This window comes from Colobus angolensis, unplaced genomic scaffold, assembly GCF_000951035.1.
Source record: "Colobus angolensis palliatus isolate OR3802 unplaced genomic scaffold, Cang.pa_1.0 Scaffold168, whole genome shotgun sequence".
NCBI lineage: Eukaryota > Metazoa > Chordata > Mammalia > Primates > Cercopithecidae > Colobus > Colobus angolensis.
The window spans coordinates 5,543,143-5,562,352 of record NW_012114799.1 but is presented as its reverse complement, the minus strand read 5'-3'; the positions used below and the strand labels follow the sequence as shown (position 1 = coordinate 5,562,352).

General features: G+C 47.1%; 2 protein-coding genes across 2 annotated transcripts in view; one reads left to right on the top strand and one right to left on the bottom strand.

Moving 5' to 3' along the window:
- Positions 1–14,799, top strand: part of LCT (lactase) — a 56,535-nt gene extending 41,736 nt beyond the window's left edge. The window contains exons 12-17 of the mRNA XM_011937746.1: positions 1,087–1,289; positions 3,763–3,872; positions 7,088–7,222; positions 11,765–11,988; positions 12,837–13,067; positions 14,091–14,799. Of these exons, the coding sequence (XP_011793136.1) occupies positions 1,087–1,289; positions 3,763–3,872; positions 7,088–7,222; positions 11,765–11,988; positions 12,837–13,067; positions 14,091–14,311 (1,124 nt within the window). The 3' untranslated portion in view covers positions 14,312–14,799. The remainder of the gene's footprint in view (positions 1–1,086; positions 1,290–3,762; positions 3,873–7,087; positions 7,223–11,764; positions 11,989–12,836; positions 13,068–14,090) is intronic.
- Positions 14,800–18,314: 3,515 nt separating this feature from the next.
- UBXN4 (UBX domain protein 4) overlaps positions 18,315–19,210 on the bottom strand; it is a 54,824-nt gene continuing 53,928 nt past the window's right edge. Inside the window, exon 13 of the mRNA XM_011937731.1 lies at positions 18,315–18,974. Coding sequence (XP_011793121.1) covers positions 18,836–18,974 — 139 coding nt within the window. The 3' untranslated portion in view covers positions 18,315–18,835. The remainder of the gene's footprint in view (positions 18,975–19,210) is intronic.

Genomic DNA, 19,210 nt, shown 5'->3' with positions numbered 1-19,210 from the left:
AATAATAATAATAATAATAATAAGGTGGTTATGGTGGCTCATGCCTGTAATCCCAGCACTTTGGGAGGTCGAGGCGGGTGGATCGCCTGAGGTCAGGAGTTCAAGACCAGCCTGACCAATATGGGGAAACTCCATCTCTACTAAAAATACAAAAATTAACGAGGCATGGTGGCATGCACCTGTAGTCCCAGCTACTCAGGAGGCTGAGACACAAGAATTGCTTGAACCTCTCAGCTCACTGCAATCTCCGCCTCCCAGGTTCGAGAGATTCTCTTGTCCCAGCCTCCTGAGTAGCCAGGATTACAGGTTCCTGCCACCACAGCTGGCTAATTTTTTGTATTTTTAGTATAGATGGGTTTTGCCATATTGGGCAGACTGGTCTTGAACTCCTGGCCTCAGGTGATCCACCTGCCTCAGCTTCCCAACGTGCTGGGATTACAGGTGTGAGCCACCCTGCCCGGCCTGGGTTGTCTTTTAAGTTTAAAAAAATCATTTGTACATGTAGTCCTTTCTGGATATAACATTGGTTTGAAGTTAACTCAATAGAAAGAAACTCCATCTCTTTAGTCTCTCTAGTTTGACTATAGTAGCTAACAGAGTTGGGCTGCAATGTCACACTTCAGCATCAGGTGTCACAATCAGATGTGATTTGCTCCAGCCTAAGCATTTCTTAAATTGGGGGCTTTAGATTCTGTGACAGGTATCTCTATTGTGGGTATTTTGCCTGAGACATATGAGCCACTCTTCTGGAGGAGGGGGACAGAAATCAACATTTATCAAGTGTCCTTCCCTTTTCCAGACACAGTGCTGCTGTGGGTGGGTTTCATACACCGTTTCGTTTCCCTCTAACGAGCACTCTCTGCTGCCCATTTCACCAGGGAGAAAACTGAAAGGCTGAATTACTCACCCAAAGTTACACAGCCAGGTAATAAGAGGGAGAGCCAGGGTTTGAATTCCAGTTTTCCTAATGCCAGAATCTACACCTTTTCTCCCAAACACAGAGGGGACATCTGCAGGCAGGGACTAACAGTCTTGGTCACATCCATTCTATCCATTCTCTGTTGACGTTCATGTGTATGTTTCCAGGAATCTTTGATAGGCCTGGCACTGCCCCCTACATTGTTGGCCACAACCTAATAAAGGCTCATGCTGAGGCCTGGCATCTGTACAACGATGTATACCGCGCCAGTCAAGGTGGTGTGATTTCCATCACCATCAGCAGTGACTGGGCTGAACCCAGAGATCCCTCTAACCAGGAGGATGTGGAGGCGGCCAGGAGATATGTTCAGGTCTGTTTTTCCTCTGGACACTTGTTCTTATTTTTGTCCATCTTTCCTTACAGCCTAATGGAAACAGATTGTGAATCAAAGATTTAGGGTGTGGTGGCTCATGTCTGTAATCCCAGCATTTTGGAAGGCTGAGGCAGGAGGATTGCTTGAGGCTAGGAGTTTGAGACCAGCCTGGGCAACATAGCAAGACCTTGTCTGTTAAGAAAAAAAAATTATTAGGGCATGGTGGCACACACCTATAGTCCCAGCTGCTCAGGAGGCTAAGGTGGGAACTTGACCCCAGGAGTTCAAGGTTGCAGTGAACCATGATTTCAGCACCATTAAACTCCAGGTGACAAAGGGAGACCACCCCCAACCCAAAAAAAGAAGAACGGTTAGGATCTAAGCCTAGTTTTGCTATTGCCTGATTTTGTGAGCTTGGGAAAATCATCTAACTTTTTCATGCCTTAGTTTTCTCATCTTTGAACTAGAGATGCTCTACCCACCTCATAAGTTTGCTGTGATGAAAGTGATAAGGTCCATGGGGTTAGGTTGTCTTTAAGTTTTTAAAAATCATTTGTACAGGTAATTATTTCTGTAACATTGGTTTGAAGTTAACTCATAGAGAGAAATTTCCATCTCTTCAGTCTCTCTGGTTTGACTATAGTTGCTAACAGAGCTGGGCTGCAATGTCACATGTCACCTTTAGGTGTCGCCATCTAATTTGATTTGCTACAGCCTAGGCATTTCTTAAACTGGAGGCTTTAGATTCTGTGAAACTCATTAGTGCCCCTAATTTGCCAACTCAATGAGTTTAAGAACAGCATCTTTTGGTCATGGAATTTCACCCCTAGGAAGTAGAGACATTAGTAGGAAGTTGGCTGGGCATGGCGGCTCACACCTGTAATCCCAGCAGTTTGGGAGGCTAAGGCAGGCTGATAACCTGAGGTCAGGAGTTCTAGACCAGCCTGGCCAACATGGTGAGACCCCATCTCTACTAATAATATAAAAATTACCCAGGCATGCTGGCACATGCCTGTAGTCCCAGCTACTCTGGAGGCTGAGGCAGGAGAACCCAGGAGTTGAGATGCCCATTGCACTCCAGCCTGAGTGACAGAGCGAGGCTCCATCTCCAAAAAAAAAAAGGAAACAGGTGCCAGCATGGCCTACCTTTATTTCCACCTGAACCCATGACTGACAAGAGAAGAGAAGGAGAAGAATGATCCTCATTCATGGCACAGCTCCTCTGGCTCCTCCTGGAGTCTCTGAAAGGGCTAGAAGGTGCTGTCTCCTACATTTTGCATCAGGAAGGAAAGACAAGGGTTTCTCTCTGGATCGGTTCCCACTTTGGGCTCTGTGGAAGAGTCTGCCAGCTGGGACACTTTAACTCTCTCGGGGGGAACACCAAGGGCCTTGGTTTGCCAAACTCTTCACAGGAGAACTTGACAAAGATAGTCAAATTAATAAACGCAACGAAGAGCTTAATTTTCTGGTCTGCCAGTCAGCTGGGGAAACAGTTTTGAAACGAAATTAACGTATCCCTCATTTCAGACTCACAGAACTGGTGATTTAGAGCAATATTTCCTTTTTTCCTGAAATCAAAACTTCGAATGTCAGGAAATGTTAGGCTGTCATATCTTTAGATTGAGCCACTTACTGGTGAACTGTGATACTGCAGCCATGGACTATGACAGATGCATCTCCTATTAGAATCAGCTTCCACAAAAACATCCAATGTGTTACCTTGGAGTGGGTGCATTTAAGCCTCCTTACCAGGGCACGTGTGTTCCATGCCTCGTCTCTAACCATGGGTGGAAGCTGCCCTCACCCCACATTCCCAGCAGCAGCCAGCAGGTGAGGAGAGGATTTGGAGAGACTAAAGAAGGCTCTCAACCCCCCAGCATCATAGTGTGTGGGTGCCACGTATCCCCACCCATGATAAGGATGGCCTAGGCCTCATTAGAGAAAATGGGTCAAACAGTTCCCCATGTTGGGGCTGTGAAAGCCCATGAAGAGTTATGCTTTGCCCGGAAAGTCAGGAAAGCAAAACCTTGCATCTCAGCCCTCCCCAGAAAGTTCTGGTTGCTCCTTGCGCACTTTGATGCAGAAATTCAGCCGCTCAGTGGTGAGAAAGGGAACCGGGAGCCTGGAGGCTTATGGTTCTCCCTTCTCCTCTGCAGAATCCGTCCAAGGGCAGCCAGGAAGCATTTGTTGAGCTCCAGGGTCAGTGCGCAGGTCAGTTCCTGTCACCTCAAGCTGTAACTATGAAGAGGTGGCCCTGCCCTCAGTGCGACAGCAGCTGAGCAAGCACAGACCCAGCTGGGAGACCTGTGGGCACTGAAGCTGCAACAGGCAGGAGCCACAGAGAAGAGAACTTAGCCTGGGGGTCCAGAAAAAGGAGGGAGGTTGTGAGGCCTGGCACTTCTGAGCAGGGACGGTGCTGTCTCTTGCTGTACCCAGCCTGGGCTGACTGTCTCCCCAACCCCACCCGCAGTTCATGGGAGGCTGGTTTGCACATCCTATTTTCAAGAATGGAGATTACAACGAGGTGATGAAGACGCGGATCCGTGACAGGAGCTTGGCTGCAGGCCTCAACAAGTCTCGGTAAGGGCCTGGTGCCCGCAGTGCTGAGGGCATGGCGTCGGGGTCGCAGAGGCATGTCTCGGGCAAGTTACCATGACTGAGCTTCTTTGCTTGCTGGGAAGTTACATGTGATCATATATGTAAAGCTTAGCCCAGCACCTGGCACTGGTATGTGCTTGACAGAGGGGGGTTGCTATTATGGTTATTATATTGCAGAACAGCCAGGAAATCTGTCCCAAGGATATCCACCTCTGAGCAACCCCACTCCACCACTCCACAGATAAATCCCGGTTCATCCTATCCTATTTCATCACCGCACATGCGAATGTGGGTGGCAGTGGGTGAGTCAGGTTTGTGCTTTGCATCATTTGGCCAGCAGGTGGCGATGGTCTGCACCAAAGCGTCCCTCCTTACCCGCCCGCCCCTTCTTGTCAAGGAAGCAGTAGCAACGTCAGCAGCCAACGTTTACGCATCTTCTGTTGGTATCTTTATTTCTACTTAAATATGAGTAAAATGAGGCGCAAAGATTAGGGCAAGGTCACCCAGCTATTAAGAGATGGAGCTGAGATTTGCAGCCAAGCTGTCTGCCCCCAGGGCGCATGCTGGGCGCTTGAGTCATGCAGGTGGGGTGAGAGGTGTGGTGTGTGGAAGCGCGGGAAGCGGGGGTCACTGCCCGTGGGAACATGCCCACCGCTCCAAGGCCGGCGGGAATCAGGTGTGAATTCCCAACACAGTCTTTGAGTCCTGTCCCCAGACGCCCCCATAGAGCCCAGCTGAGGATTAAAAATCCAGCTCCCAGGCTGGGCGCGGTGGCTCACGCCTGTAATCCCAGCACTTTGGGAGGCCAAGGCGGGCAGATCACTTGAAGTCAGGAGGTCAAGACCAGCCCGGCCAACATGGCGAAACCCTGTCTCTACTAAAAATACAAAAATTAGCCGGGCGCGGTGGTGGGGGCCTGTAATCCCAGCTACTTGGGAGGCTGAGGCCAGAGAATCGCTTGAGCTCAGGAGGCAGAGGTTGTAGTGAGCCGAGATGGCGCCACTGCCCCCCAGCCTGGACGACAGAGCGAGACTCTGTCTCAAAAAAAAAAAAAAGAAAAGCCAGCTCCCACCTCACAATGCACACTCCGGCCTAGTTAGGGTAAGTGCCGCAGAGCAGGCTGTGCCTAAAGGTCTGATCTGCGAACTGTGCTCTCCAGCGAAACCAGTGAGGGTCCGGCCCATCCGCACAAGTTTGCCGAGCACCTACCATTAGACCGAGCCAGGGCCAGAAGGAGGGGTCCACGGAAGGAGAGGATTCCAAGTCGGTTCCTCAAGCTGCTGACAGATCAGCTGGAAAGACAGTGCTCCATGGAATCCCATTCCCCAGGCTCTTCAGTACAAAGACAACTCAGCAGATGAGATCAGGGTGGACCGGGTAGACCCAGGAGATTTCGTGGACAAGGCAGGGCATCAGCTGAGCTGGGCCTTGACAGGGGATAGAGTGCAGGAGATTACAGGTCATTCCTTCCAAGGGGCAGGGTTGTGAAGACAGGCCTAGGGGTAATAATGAGTAGGGTGCCAGAAGCCGAGAGTGGGGGAGACCAGCCCAGCGGCAGTGAAGGGGCTGAGGCCACATGGTGTAGGGCCTGGAAGCCAAGCGCAGGGCATTGGCTTTGGGGCCACAGGCCATTGCTGGCTTCTGAGCAGAGGCGTCAGGAACATGAGGAGGCTGTGCTTTGGTTTTCTCCCATCATCTCAGGAACCCCAGGGAAGGAAGGTTCTTGATCCCTCAGGTTAACGGTAACAGAAAGGTCAAGATGAAAGTGTCAGAGGCATCTGTGGGCCACACCTAAACCAGAAGCACCAGGTCTCCCTGTCAGCATGCGCATGCAGTCAAGATCACCTGTACACACTGCACACGAGTGTTTATTAGTCAGGTTCTACAGGAGAGAGGCTTTTCACTCAGAGTGCCTGGAAAATGCTCCATCTACACGTTAAGAAGACAAAGTTCCCAGACTCATATGTAATCCCAGCACTTTGGGAGGCTGAGGCAGGAGGATTGCTTGAGACCAGAAGTTCAAGACCAGCCTGGGCAACATAGTGAGACTTTGTCTTTACAAAAAAATTAAAAATTATCTGGGCATGGTGGCGCACACCTATATTCCCAGCTACTTGGGAGGCTGAGGTGGGAGGATTGCTTGAGCCCAGGAGACTGAGGTTGCAGCGGGCTGTGATCTCAACACTTCACTCCAGCTTCAGGGGGCGTGCAGTGTCCCCACGAGGGCAGAGCAAGACGCTGTCTGAAAAAAAAGAAAAAGAAGAAGAAAGAAAGAAAACAAAGTTCAGTGAAATCGTGGGAACTGAGAAATTCAAACTCAAATACTCAATTTGCAAATTATTTCCCCCGCTACTTTGAAGATCTTGAAGCTCTTATTATTATTATTGCTAACGTTGGAGAAAAAGAGGCATGCCTAACCAAACCCAACAGGAAGGAGCAGAGAAACTTGGAAAGGGCAGAAAATGGAAATACAAATTATACAAGATACAGGGCCGGGTGCGGTGGCTCATGCCTGTAATCCCAACACTTTGGGAGGCTGAGGTAGGTGGATCACTTGAGGTCAGGAGTTCAAGACCAGCCTGGCCAACATGGTGAAACCCCATCTCTACCAAAAATACAAAAAATTAGCCAGGAGTCGTGGCGGGTGCTTGTAGTCCCAGCTACTCAGGAGGCTGAGGCAGGAGACTCGCCTGAACCCAGGAGGCGGAGGTTGCAGTGAGCTGAGATCGCGCCACTGCACTCTAGCCTAGGTGACAGAGTGAGACTCAGACACAAGAAAAAAAAAATTATACAAGGTCTAACTTTACAAACGTAAGGGAAGAGTCTTGGGTATGTACCTCAGGTATGCTCTTGATTCTGAAATCTCTCATAGATGCTAAATGTCAGAATTTGCATATGTTAACGTTTGAAGGAAATTAAGAACTATGCATGCATGTGTGCGTGTGCATGTGTGTGTGTGGTCCTTCAGGTTTCAGAGGCTGTTGCAGAGACCTAGGGAAGCCAGGTTTTTGGTCTGGGCGGGAGGAGCCGCAGGTGCTTCCTGCACTGCCTGAAGGACCTGTTCGTCCCCTCCGGTTCCCCCAGTCACTGCCAAGTGCCTGGGGTTCAGAGCACTCCCCCGCCCCACCCCCACGACATTCTCTTCTCAAAGCGTGGCTCTCCCTGACGCCCTGCCCTTAACGGCTTGTTCCATCCAGGCTGCCAGAATTTACAGAGAGTGAGAAGAGGAGGATCAGCGGTACTTATGACTTTTTTGGGTTCAATCACTACACCACTGTCCTGGCCTACAACCTCAACTATGCCACTGCCATCTCTTCTTTTGATGCAGACAGGTAAGTCCACCAACAGGGCGCCCGTAGCCATCTCCGGAAAAGGCAGAAAGGTGCCCCTTGGCTGTGCTCTCCGAGGCCTGCCCAGCCTCAAAATAGGGCCTCCAACGCCGAATGTGGCAGGGTTTGCAAGACGCTCACCACCCCACAGATCCCAAGGAAATCTCCAGCAAGCAAGAGGGAGAGGAGGCCGGGGTCTCCAAGGCATCTCCCATTAGGGCACATGTGCTTGGCTTTTTGTTTTATTTCATTTTTAAAATTTATTTATTTATTTTGTGTTCTTTTTCACTGGCTGCTCAACTCTCAAAATGCTTGGTTTTTAAAAAGTATTTTCTTTTTTTTTTATTTTTTATTTTTTTTATTGAGACGGAGTCTCGCTCTGTCGCCCAGGCTGGAGTGCAGTGGCCAGATCTCAGCTCACTGCAAGCTCCGCCTCCCGGGTTTGAGCAATTCCCTGGCCTCAGCCTCCGAGTAGCTGGGATTACAGGCTTGAGCCACCGTGCCCGGCCTAAAAAGTATTTTCAAGAAAAAAATTTGTTTAGGTTTTATCAAAATTTGCTTTAATGTTAATAAATATTACAATAATACAAGAGTAAAATTTTATTTTCTCTTTTAAACAATGCTTATGAAGTAGAGATAGTAAAAGATTTTGGTTCACCTTTTAAGTAATGGTTTTTATTTTTATTTTCTTCGTTTTTTTTGAGACAGAGTCTCGCTTTGTCACCAGGCTGGAGGGCAGCGGCACAATCTTGGCTCACTGCAACCTCCGCCTCCCGGGTTTGAGCAATTCCCTGGCCTCAGCCTCCGAGTAGCTGGGATTACAGGCGCGCACCACCAAGCCTGGCTAATTTTGTTTGTTTGTTTGTTTGTTTGTTTTGTATTTTAGTAGAGACAGGGTTTCACCATGTTGGTCAGGCTGGTCTCCTGACCTCAGGCGATCCACTCGCCTCGGCCTCCCAAAGTGCTGGGATTACAGGCGTGAGCCACCGCGCCCGGCCGATTGTCTTTTCCTTTGTGATATCTATTTATCTAGAGACTTTTCCATCCGTATCCTGTATGGTTTTTTAAATGTCTCCAAGTTAATTTTCACCTTTCTCTAGTACCTCCTTGAGTATCTTAATAATCAACCTTCTGAATTCTTCATCTGGCAACTGAGGGATTTCTTCCTGGTTTGGATCCATCGCTGGAGAGCTAGTGTTGGATCTTAGAGAACCTTGCTTTGTCATATGACCTTTTCTGGTTCCTTCTCATTTGGGGAGACTGTTTCACTGGAAAGATCTGGAACTCAAGAGCTGCTGTTCAGATTATTTTGTCCCACCGGGTGATCCCTTGATGTGGTGCTCACCCGCTTTCCCTCGGGATGAGGCTTCCTGAGAGCCAGGCTGCAGTGATTGCCGTTGCCCGCCTGGGTCTCTCCACCCAGCAGGACTACTGGGATCTGAACTGGTGCTGAGGAATGTCTGCAGGGTCCTGTGATGTGATCTGTCATCAGGTCTCCCAGCCCTGGATACCAGCACCTGCTCCAGCGGAGGTGCAGGGGAGTGAAGTGGATTCTGTGAGGGTCGTTTGTTGTGGTTTTCTCCAATGCTGGTTGTGCTAGCAGTGAAGTTGTCATGTGGACAGACTCAGGACCTCTGGTCAGCCAGGATGTTGCAGGCGGTGGAATTTGTTGTTGTTTTCTCCTTCTTTGGAGCAGGATTGTTCTGAGTTGCTGTAATGGGGTGAGTTGGTTGGTCTCCAGCCAGGAGATGGCACTTCCTTTCGGTGGCACATCTTGGGGTGGCACAGACCTGTTTTTTTTTTCTGAGGTGAAGTCTCGCTCTGTCGCCCAGGCTGGAGTGCAGTGGTGCGATCTCGGCTCACTGCAAGCTCCGCCTCCCGGGTTCACGCCATTCTCCTGCCTCAGCCTCCCGAGTAGCTGACACTACAGGCGCCCGCCACCACGCCTGGCTAATTTTTTGTATTTTTAGTAGAGATGGGGTTTTCACCATATTAGCCAGGATGATCTCGATCTCTTGACCTCGTGATCCACCCGCCTCGGCCTCCCAAAGTGCTGGGATTACAGGCATGAGCCACCGCGTCTGGCCTGGAGGTGGCACTTTCAAGAGAGGAGGTGATGCTTTCAAGAGAGGAGGTGGCACTTTCATGGTGGCACTTTCAAGGTGCTTTCCCCTTCTGGTGCCACCAGCTGCAGTAGTAGAAGGGAGATTATAAGCTTGCCCTACATTGGCCAGAGTAAGTATTCGGGTGTCTCAGGTGATGGGCGGGGCCATAGAACTCCTAAGAGTTCATGTCTTTTGTCTTCAGCTCCCAGCAAAGGTAGAGAAAGACCATCAGATGGGGGCAGCGTTAGGCATGTCTGAGCTCAGACTCTCCTTGGGTGAGGCTTGCTGCGACCACTGTGGGGGAATAGGGGGCTGGTTCTCAGGCCAGTGGAGTTCTGTTCCCAGGGGGATTATGGCTTCCTCTGCTGTGTCATACAGGTTGCTAGGGAAGTTGGGAAAACTGGCAGTCACAAGCCTCACCCAGCTACCATGCAGCCAGCAAGGCCAGTCTCACTCCTGCCGTGCCCTGCCAACAGTGCGCAGGGCAGAGCTCTCACCCCGGGCTACAAGCCTCCTCTCTGAGAAAGCAAGCAGGGCTTTCAGGCCTTGCCCCTCCCCACCTGCCCACACTGTTGACTGTGGCTTCTGTGCTTTTATCTGCACTTCTTGTTTGCCCCCAAGATTCTGCTCAGGAAAATTCATGCTTCTAGTTGAAATTAAGTTCAGCTAGAAGCTTCCTTCATCCTTCCCCTCCCTAATTCCACTGGCTTCCTTCCCCAAGGACCCCTGCAGGATAAAGTCAGGAATGGCTTCCCTGGGCTCAAACTGGGGACGGGGAGTGGCTACAGGGCTCTTCCTACTGCTTCTTCTACTTTTTTTTTTTTTTTTTGAGACGGAGTCTCGCTCTGTCGCCCAGGCTGGAGTGCAGTGGCCGGATCTCAGCTCACTGCAAGCTCCGTCTCCCGGGTTCACGCCATTCTCCTGCCTCAGCCTCCCGAGTAGCTGGGACTATAGGCGCCCGCCATCTCGCCCGGCTAGTTTTTTGTATTTTAGTAGAGACGGGGTTTCACTGTGTTAGCCAGGATGGTCTCGATCTCCTGACCTTGTGATCCGCCCGTCTCGGCCTCCCAAAGTGCTGGGATTACAGGCTTGAGCCACCGTGCCCGGCCGCTTCTTCTACTTTTACATTTCACTTGGCTCCCTGAATCCACTTGCCTTCTAGGTAAGGTTAAATCCTCCTCCTGTGATCTGGATGTTCAGGTGCCCAGAGAGGATGTGTGTTCAGAGGCAGACTTTCCCCTTCGCACACTTTGGGAACTCACAGTTTTGTAGCTGTCTCATGGAGTTTGCAGCAGCATTCTGCTTCTTTCAAAGGGTCTATGAATTCTTTCGGTTTTTCTGGTATGTTCCTGCAGTAGTTCTTGGAGCAATAGTTCACAACTTGAGTCTCCACACACTGTTCTGTCCGTCCAAGTGGGAGCTGTACCTAAGTCCTGTCTCCTATCTGCCATTTTCAGAAAATCGCATTTTGTTCCTTTTCTATGAAGCATCTTTCCACACCAGTAGCTCTGACTGTGTTCAGGTTCTTTCTTTGAAAACCAGCCCCTCCACTCCGACTGCATCCTGAAACCCCCCCGAGTCAGGCTCACCAAGGGGGCTGAGGAGACTCCAGAACACCCCTCTACTCCTTCTGATTCTCCCTCCCTCTCATCAGCCCTGGGGCTGTCTCCTGGGAGACCTCCACTTGTGCTTATGAAATGACCCACATTCAATTCAGCTGAGTCAGATAAATCCAGGTGCTGATAAAACTAACTTTTTTTTTTTTTCCTGAAGGATCTGAGTGTAAGAAGTGTCTAAATGCTTGGTCCTTATTTGACATGTGCAACTACAGGTGATCAGGCTTCTGTGGCCTCCCCCAGCAGGCACCCCTGGGGCAGGAGCTGTCCCCTCTCCTTGTCCATCACTGAAGAGAGAGGCCAGGCTCTTGGACACATGAAGGAGGTGCCAGCCTGTCCGCTGTCAGCACACAAAGCAGGGCCCCAAGTATTGATGTCTGTGGCCACACCCGTGGTCTGCATGTGGCATTGACTAGACACGGGTGGCTTGGGGGAGCCCATTCTCTGGAGAACAGCACTGGTGTCCATTGGAAGTCTGGAGCTGGGGACACCCAGAGCCTTTCATAGCTGCAGTAAGGAGCCACCTATTCAGAGTAGTGGAGGGCTGGGCTCCATGAGCAAGAACATGCTCTGCACGGGCAGAGAAATTGAAGGGCGGAGAGCTGAGTGGCTTGTCCAGTGCTATACCAGCACAGGGTGCAGGCAGCTAGAACCAGCAGAAGGAGGAGAATTTGAGGCAATTTGATTCTTCTGGGGTTAGTATGATTCTTAAGGCCAGACAAAACCTAAGGCTTTTCCTGGTCTAGGTCCTGTTTTGTGTTTCATGTAAAGGGCCTCTTGAGATTTACGTAACAATACCTCATCTTTAGTTTTTGAACTTGTAGAGGAGTTGCCTCCATCGCAGATCGCTCGTGGCCAGACTCTGGCTCCGTCTGGCTGAAGATGACGCCTTTTGGCTTCAGGAGGATCCTGAACTGGTTAAAGGAGGAATACAATGACCCTCCGATTTATGTCACGGAGAATGGAGTGTCCCAGCGGGAAGAAACGGACCTCAATGACACCGCAAGGATCTACTACCTTCGGACTTACATCAACGAGGCCCTCAAAGGTACGACAGGCCCACCCCTCCCCAGCGTGCACCTTTCCCTGTCGGAGACATCTGCCATCTGCAGGAGGGTGACACAGTGTCCTTGGGCCACAGAAAAGAACGCTAAGGTTTCTTGCTCCTGTTGGGTTTAAGCCTTGCTTTAGGGCTGTGCTCTGAGTTTTTTCCTTCCTATGTCTAAGCTCAGCAAGCAAGCCCAGTGGCCTGATGCCACCAAACTCTAGTTCCTGGCCTGAGTCACTTGCTCCCCCTGATCCTCCCTGATGTCAGAACAGCAGTGCCCTCCTGAGAACAGTCTGGGTAGGGCCCAGGAGGAGTAGGCTGTGTGGTTGCCTGTGGGGTCTCTTGGTCTCCAAACCAAAGTGTGAGGCTCTTGGCTCAGCCCTAGCAACTTGAGATGGGACCATGAGGCTAAGAGACCGGAACAAATGCTGAGTAAAAGAGCAAGCAATGCACCAGCAAAGGAAATGATTAGAACAATCCTACCCAGCTGAAATCTATTCCATCTAAGGGCTATTTTCTATAGGGAGGAGCATTCACATTCTAAGGCACTGACCAAGATCATGGATCGAAGTGTAGCCCGGGGGAATTAGTCCACCCATGTTCCTGACTCCCATTGAGGGCTGAGCCTTTCTGGAAAGATGCTGGTGGCTCTGCATCTCCACCCACAGAGGACCCACTAACACTGCATGCAGAGGAAGGGGCAGCTTTCTGACAAAGCTACAGGCAAAGCTTACCACCATCTGTGAGGGCGGTGGGGAGCGCAGTAGGCAGACCTGGCTTCCGAAGGCCTGGCAGGAAGGTGCCTTCTGAGATAGGAAACTTATGCCCAGCCCTATGTGTTTGAGCAGCTGTGCAGGACAAGGTGGACCTTCGAGGATACACAGTTTGGAGTGCGATGGACAATTTTGAGTGGTCCACAGGCTTTTCAGAGCAATTTGGTCTGCATTTTGTGAACTACAGTGACCCTTCTCTGCCAAGGATCCCCAAGGCATCAGCCAAGTTCTATGCCTCTGTGGTCCGATGCAATGGCTTCCCTGACCCCGCTACAGGGCCTCACGCTTGTCTCCACCAGCCAGAAGGTGAGATGTGGCTCTGGGAGGAAATAAAGCCTAAGGGTGAGGGGCAGGTGGAAGGGCCTCTCTCAGTCTGTTTTCTTCTAGTTTATTTCCCTCCTCTCTGCTGCTCCATCTCCTTCATTCATTCAACAAATGTTTATTTTCTTTGAATGCTCCAGACATTTCCTGGGGTGGAACAAAGGACACTTGGGGTCAATGTTACACCTAGAAACCAGAGCCCTGGTCTGGGAATAAGCAGGTCTAGACTTTTCTTCCAGCCCTACCACTAACTTGCTGTGCACCCATAGATAAGAAACTAGGCACATGCTTCTGGGCAGTTACAAGGATCAAATAAAAGGACCATGAAAGTACAATGCCTGCACTATGTGGGTGCCCCATATTTGTTAAATGAAAGAGTATAAATCACTACACAAATATAAATGACAATTATCCAGTTTCAATTATACATCCTGATGAGAATCCTTCATCTGAAAATTCAAAATCCACAATACGGCAGAATCTGAAACTTTTTGAGCACTGGCATGACAACACAAATGGAAAATTCAACACCTGACCCCATGCGACAGGTCACAGTCAAAACACAGTTAAAGCTTTGTTTCATGCACACAGTTATTTAACATGTTATATAGAATTACCTTCACACTATGTGGATAAGTTGCATATAAAACATACATGAATTTCATATTTAGACCTGGGTCCCATCCCCAAAATATCTCATTATGCATATGCAAATATTCCAAAATCTTAAAAAATCCCAAATCTGAAACACTTCTGATCCCAAGCAAGCATGTCGGATAAGGGATATTCAACCTGTATTCTAATTGCTGATAGAGATGTTTAAAAAATACAACTGCTTAACTTCACTCAGTGGCTCCTGACACATGGTGAAAGGGGATGGGTACCTCCACCTCAGCAACCCATCAATGGCTGTGCAGATTTGGGGTACCGTGCAGCCTCTGCTGGGGTCTCAGAGATCTGAGAACTCAATCAGTGCCAGAGCACCAACCACCCTGTGTCCTCTCCTAGATGCTGGACCCACCGTCAGCCCCGTGAGAGAGGAGGAGGTGCGGTTCCTGGGGCTAATGCTCGGCACTGCAGAAGCACAGAGAGCTTTGAACGTTCTCTTTTCTCTTGTGCTTCTTGGAGTCTGTGGCTTGGCATTTCTCTCATACAAGTACTGCAAGCGTTCTAAGCAAGGGAAAACACAACGAAGCCAACAGGAATTGAACCCGGTGTCTTCATTCTGATGAGTTACCACCTCAAGTTCTGTGAAGCAGGGCCTAGTTTCTTCATCTACCTTTGCTGGCTACCAAACTGCTTGGGGTCTTGGACTCTGCTCATGCTGGACTTCTCCATAAAGTCCTGCTGCAACATTAGAGACGACTTTAATCTTGAAGAATTCCCAGTTACTGATTAAAATGGAAATGTCTGCATCTTGCTCCAGTATCAGAGCTTTCATTTGGGCATTTGAGGAGCAAGTAGCTCTTGCAGAAACGTGCAGATACTGGTCTAGTGGGGTCTGTGAACCACTTACTTCAACTTAAGGGGCTGTTTTAAGTTTCAGAGTTAAGGGTTAAGTTGTTAAGGGAGTAAAGACCATAAAAATCCTTTCTATAAGAAGAAATCAACTCCATTGCATATACTGCAATATCATCTCTGCCCTTCTACAAGCTCTCCCTAGCTTCACATCTTGTGTTTTCCAGAAAATAAAAACAGCAGACTGTTCTTTCTCCTATGGTTGCCTCTCCTTGAGAAAGTAGGTTCAAGAGAAGTTGTGAAGTCACACAAGCCATCTGGAGTTCCCATTAAGCTTTCCCAGCAGACCAAGTCTTTCTGTTGACATTATATTCCTTGGGGCAAATACCACAACATGCAGAAAGTGGCCTTTTCCCACCCCACAAACACCCCCACTGCCACTTTTTATGCCATCCCCAGCTCTCTCCCCCATCTGACCTTGGTTCATTTAGCCTGTTTCCTTCCTCCTTTCCCAATTTGTGGTACTTCTAAAATGCACATAGGTCAACTATCTGTATTCGTTTGTGTCTTCTCATATGCTATTCCTTCCACCTAGGATGCCTTTTCTTCTGAAAATGCCTTCAAGTCTCAGCTGAAATAATGTACTTCCTCCTCTGAATGGCTTCCCTGAAATCCCCAGGCAGATTCTCCTTCGTCTGCTTTACTTGTAAATATCCCCTAGTACAACTTGACCATCCAGTTTCTATACTGGAATTGTGTATTTGTCTATCAGCTTCTTAAGGCCAAGGACCATGTCTCATTGTCTCTGGCAAGCACAACTTGGAGACAGCAATGAAAAGCACAAATGCTCCTTTCGTGTGCTCACCCATTCACATAGCATTTCCAGGGCGGTGGTGGGAGCAGAGACAGATGTTCTTCATAATCCCCTCAAATGTGCTGAGACAATCTCAGCGTGAAACACCTAAACACCTGATTGGCCCATATATTACATCTAGACAGCTGGGAAAATGTTTTGTAAAAACAGAGTAATTTCGGGCTGGTCTTAAAAGGATGATCATACTTGAAATTTGCTTCTTGTAAGCATTCCTTTCCCTCTCAAAACGTTTCAACGCCATGAGTCCCAACCTGGCAGTCAGGAGCTTGTGGTGCACAAGCATTTTTCTCCATCAATTGACTGGAAAAGTTTGTCAGATGGGGGTGGGGGTGGTTCTAAAATTGATTAATAAAGACATTCCTTGGCCGGGCGCGGTGGCTCACACCTGTAATCCCACACTTTGGGAGGCTGAGGTGGGCGGACCACGAGGTCAGGAGATTGAGACCATCCTGGCTAACACGGTGAAACCCCGTTCTCTACTAAAAATACAAAAAATTAGCTGGGCGTGGTGGCGGGTGCCTGTAGTCCCAGCTACTCGGAAGGCTGAGGCAGGAGAAGGCAGAGGTTGCAGTGAGCCCAGATAGCGCCACTGCACTCCAGCCTGGGCGACAGAGCAAGATTCCGTCTCAAAAAAAAAAAAAAAAAAGAAAGAAAAGGGAGAAAATGTTTACCGCATATGCTAGCAAATGGCTTTAATGTACACAGGAGTCTTATAAATCAGTAAGAAAAATATGAAAACAAAAAAATTGGCAAGCAATACACAGAGTTCTCAAAATGTCAGACTGATCAATAACATCAAGATGTTAACTTCATTCATGGTAAATACAATGCATACAAGATGCGTATCATTTCTCATCTACCATTTTGACAAAGCTAACAGCGTGATAACGCAGTGTTGGCAAAGGTGTGGGAAATGGACATTCTCGACTGCTGGTAGGGGTTCAAATTCACAGTTTGTAGAGGAGGCAATGCAACAACATCTTTAATAATACAAACTGCAAACTCTTCTTTCACTTAGCAAGTTATACAAACATATTCAAAAGGTATATTTTCCCAGTAAGACTATACCTCCCACCCAAGGTTGCTTACAGTAGCAATTTTTATAATAGAAGAACAAAAATGTGTAATAACCACTGAATGTCACCAGAACATGGACAGTAAGCTGAATGCAGTAACATTCATCAAGCAGAATGCTATGCAACCATTAAGAATGAGGTAGCTCGGTGTCAACAGGAAAAGATCTCAAGACCATGTAAGCAAAAAAGCAAGATGCAGGGTAGAATATATAATATGATCCCATTTATTTAAAAAATAAAGATTACATATTTGCTTATATTCGCATACAAATTTTCTGAAAATTACATAAGAAACTGTTAATAGATTACCTCTGGAGAATAGTACTGGGGTAAAGAGGTGAGGAGGAATTCTCATTTTACAGCCTTATATACTGTTGTGATTTTTTTTTTACCATGTACTTTTTTAAAATACAAAATTGAAGAGGGATTCTCCTACTCCAAAATTACGACGCATTCTTTTATGTACATTTCTCTAAGAGTTATATGTGATATTTTTCAAGGCAAACTGACTTGAGGTACTCCATGTTTTTCCAAATGTATTTCTAATAATTATTAGTAGAGTCACATCTATTTGACAGCTTTTTAAAAAAGTCACATATTGCTGTATTTTTAAAGATGACAAACCTTTATTTAAATGGGATGCTTGCTGGAGATTTTCTTTTTCAAACTCACTTTTTAAGTTACGGAAATAATATCACTGCTGAAAATTTGGAAAACATATAAGGGTGCCAAAAATACCACTAAGATCACATAAACCAATCTTACCATTATTAATGTTTTGGTGTGTTTTCTTTCTTTACATACATATTAATACCTAGTGCTATCTATGTAGAAAATGTGTTTGCAAAGCTGAGATCACACTGTACCTATAGCTCTGGATCCTGCTTCTTTTGCCCAACACTTAACAGATGCTCAGTAAACATATTAAACTAAGTTGTTAATTAGTATTGTACCATCTCTCCTCATCAAAAATTACTTCTATAGAAGGCATTTAGTTGGTTTCCAGTTCTTGAGTAAAATAAATAACACTTAATGAATATGTCTATACCTAAACGTTGTCTGCATTTATGATTTAGAAAAAGCTACTGGATCAAACAGTATGAAATATTTTGAGTTTCTGATAAATGTTTTTCAGAATTATACTGGTTTTCACTCCACCAACAGCATAGCCTGTGTTGCTGTTTCCTTGCCAACACTGTCACCATTTTTAAAAGTTGCTGTTATTTCACAGGTAAAACATAGAAAGTTTGCTCTGAGAAAATTTCTTCCTCTCATTACAAAATAAAGTCACAGTCTTTCCATATGTCCACTCAAGAGTGCTATCTTCCAATCTAAAACAGAGGAACCGTTTTCAAACATCATTAGTTCAGTGGTCTCCACTAATAAAGACATATGGATAAAGTAACATGTAAGTCAGATAAGAATCTCAACTTAAGAAAAACCAAATGACTAAAGGCATATCTTTAGTCTATACTTCTTGTCCTATAGGTACTCTAGGTCCTTGTAATTACTGAGGACAAAACTTCAATTAAAGGTGAGAGGGAAAGCTAGGTTGCAGACTAGCAGCTGTTTTGCATCAACTTTATGCAAACAAAGTGATACCTCACTGACTTAGGAGACAAGTCACATGGCAGCAGTTTGTGTGTGTCAGAAAATTTCTTCAGTGATATTTAAGGTAACATAGCCAGCTACTTTCCCGAGACAGCTCCAGGGCAATACTGGGGAAAAAACAAAACAGAGACATAGGACCTCAACAGAGCCCTGTGCAACAAAAAGATGCTAGATAACAAAACTCAAAGCAAAAATAAGATCATTCCAATTTTTGGGAAAGTTTTTTTATTCAGTGTTTAAGTAAGATCAAAAACTACAAGATTTTGCTTGCAGCTGATGAGCAAAAAGAGAAGTTAAACATAAATTCTCATCTGATTGGCCAGTTAAAATGCTCTGACACAGAGTCAAATTACTCACTGACATACCAGTTACTTTGGGCTTAAGAGTCTTGGCGCAAAGTAGCTCTAAACAAAACATGTCATCTGACAGCACAGGGCTAATGGGCATATGAAATACTGAGTAAGAAGCTGATGGAGGGAGGCTGCGGCAGACTTTTTGGTTCTTTTAGGCTTCTAGCCAGTGGTTACTGTATAAGCAAGGACCTAGCAGACAGTTATTTCCTGTCTTTACTTTTCTGAGTTAAACACCTTCAACCCACACCCACTAAGCAGGAATAGAGAGACATTTTATAGACCAGTTGGAAAAGATAAAGCAGTCCCACTTCTCCAGTAGAATTTTAGTTGAATTAAATCATAAGAGAAACAATGACTATTGCACATATTATACTTGTCGCACTACATCTGTTGAGTGGAATTTCCATTCCAAGTGTTGTTTTCATCTTCACCATCATCTTGAGTCCTTAATCTGTATATTTTCCCCTCCTTTTTAAAGTCGTCTCCACGTTTTTCCAGCACTCTTTTTCTCACTGGTTCCCTGATATGACAAAAGAGGGAGCAAAGGGAAGATGTCATAAAATAAAAACAACAGTAATACAAGCTGTTTCCTTCCAACTTCCATCACTACAGGCAACTAAGTTTTACTTTTAATGCCATCTAAACTAAGGAAAGTCCATGGGAGACCATTATATCTACTAACACAGTACTAGACTTTAGTAGTCTTTGGTAGTGTAGCTTCATCTGATCTCTAAGTCAGGCCAGCCAGCCAAATCA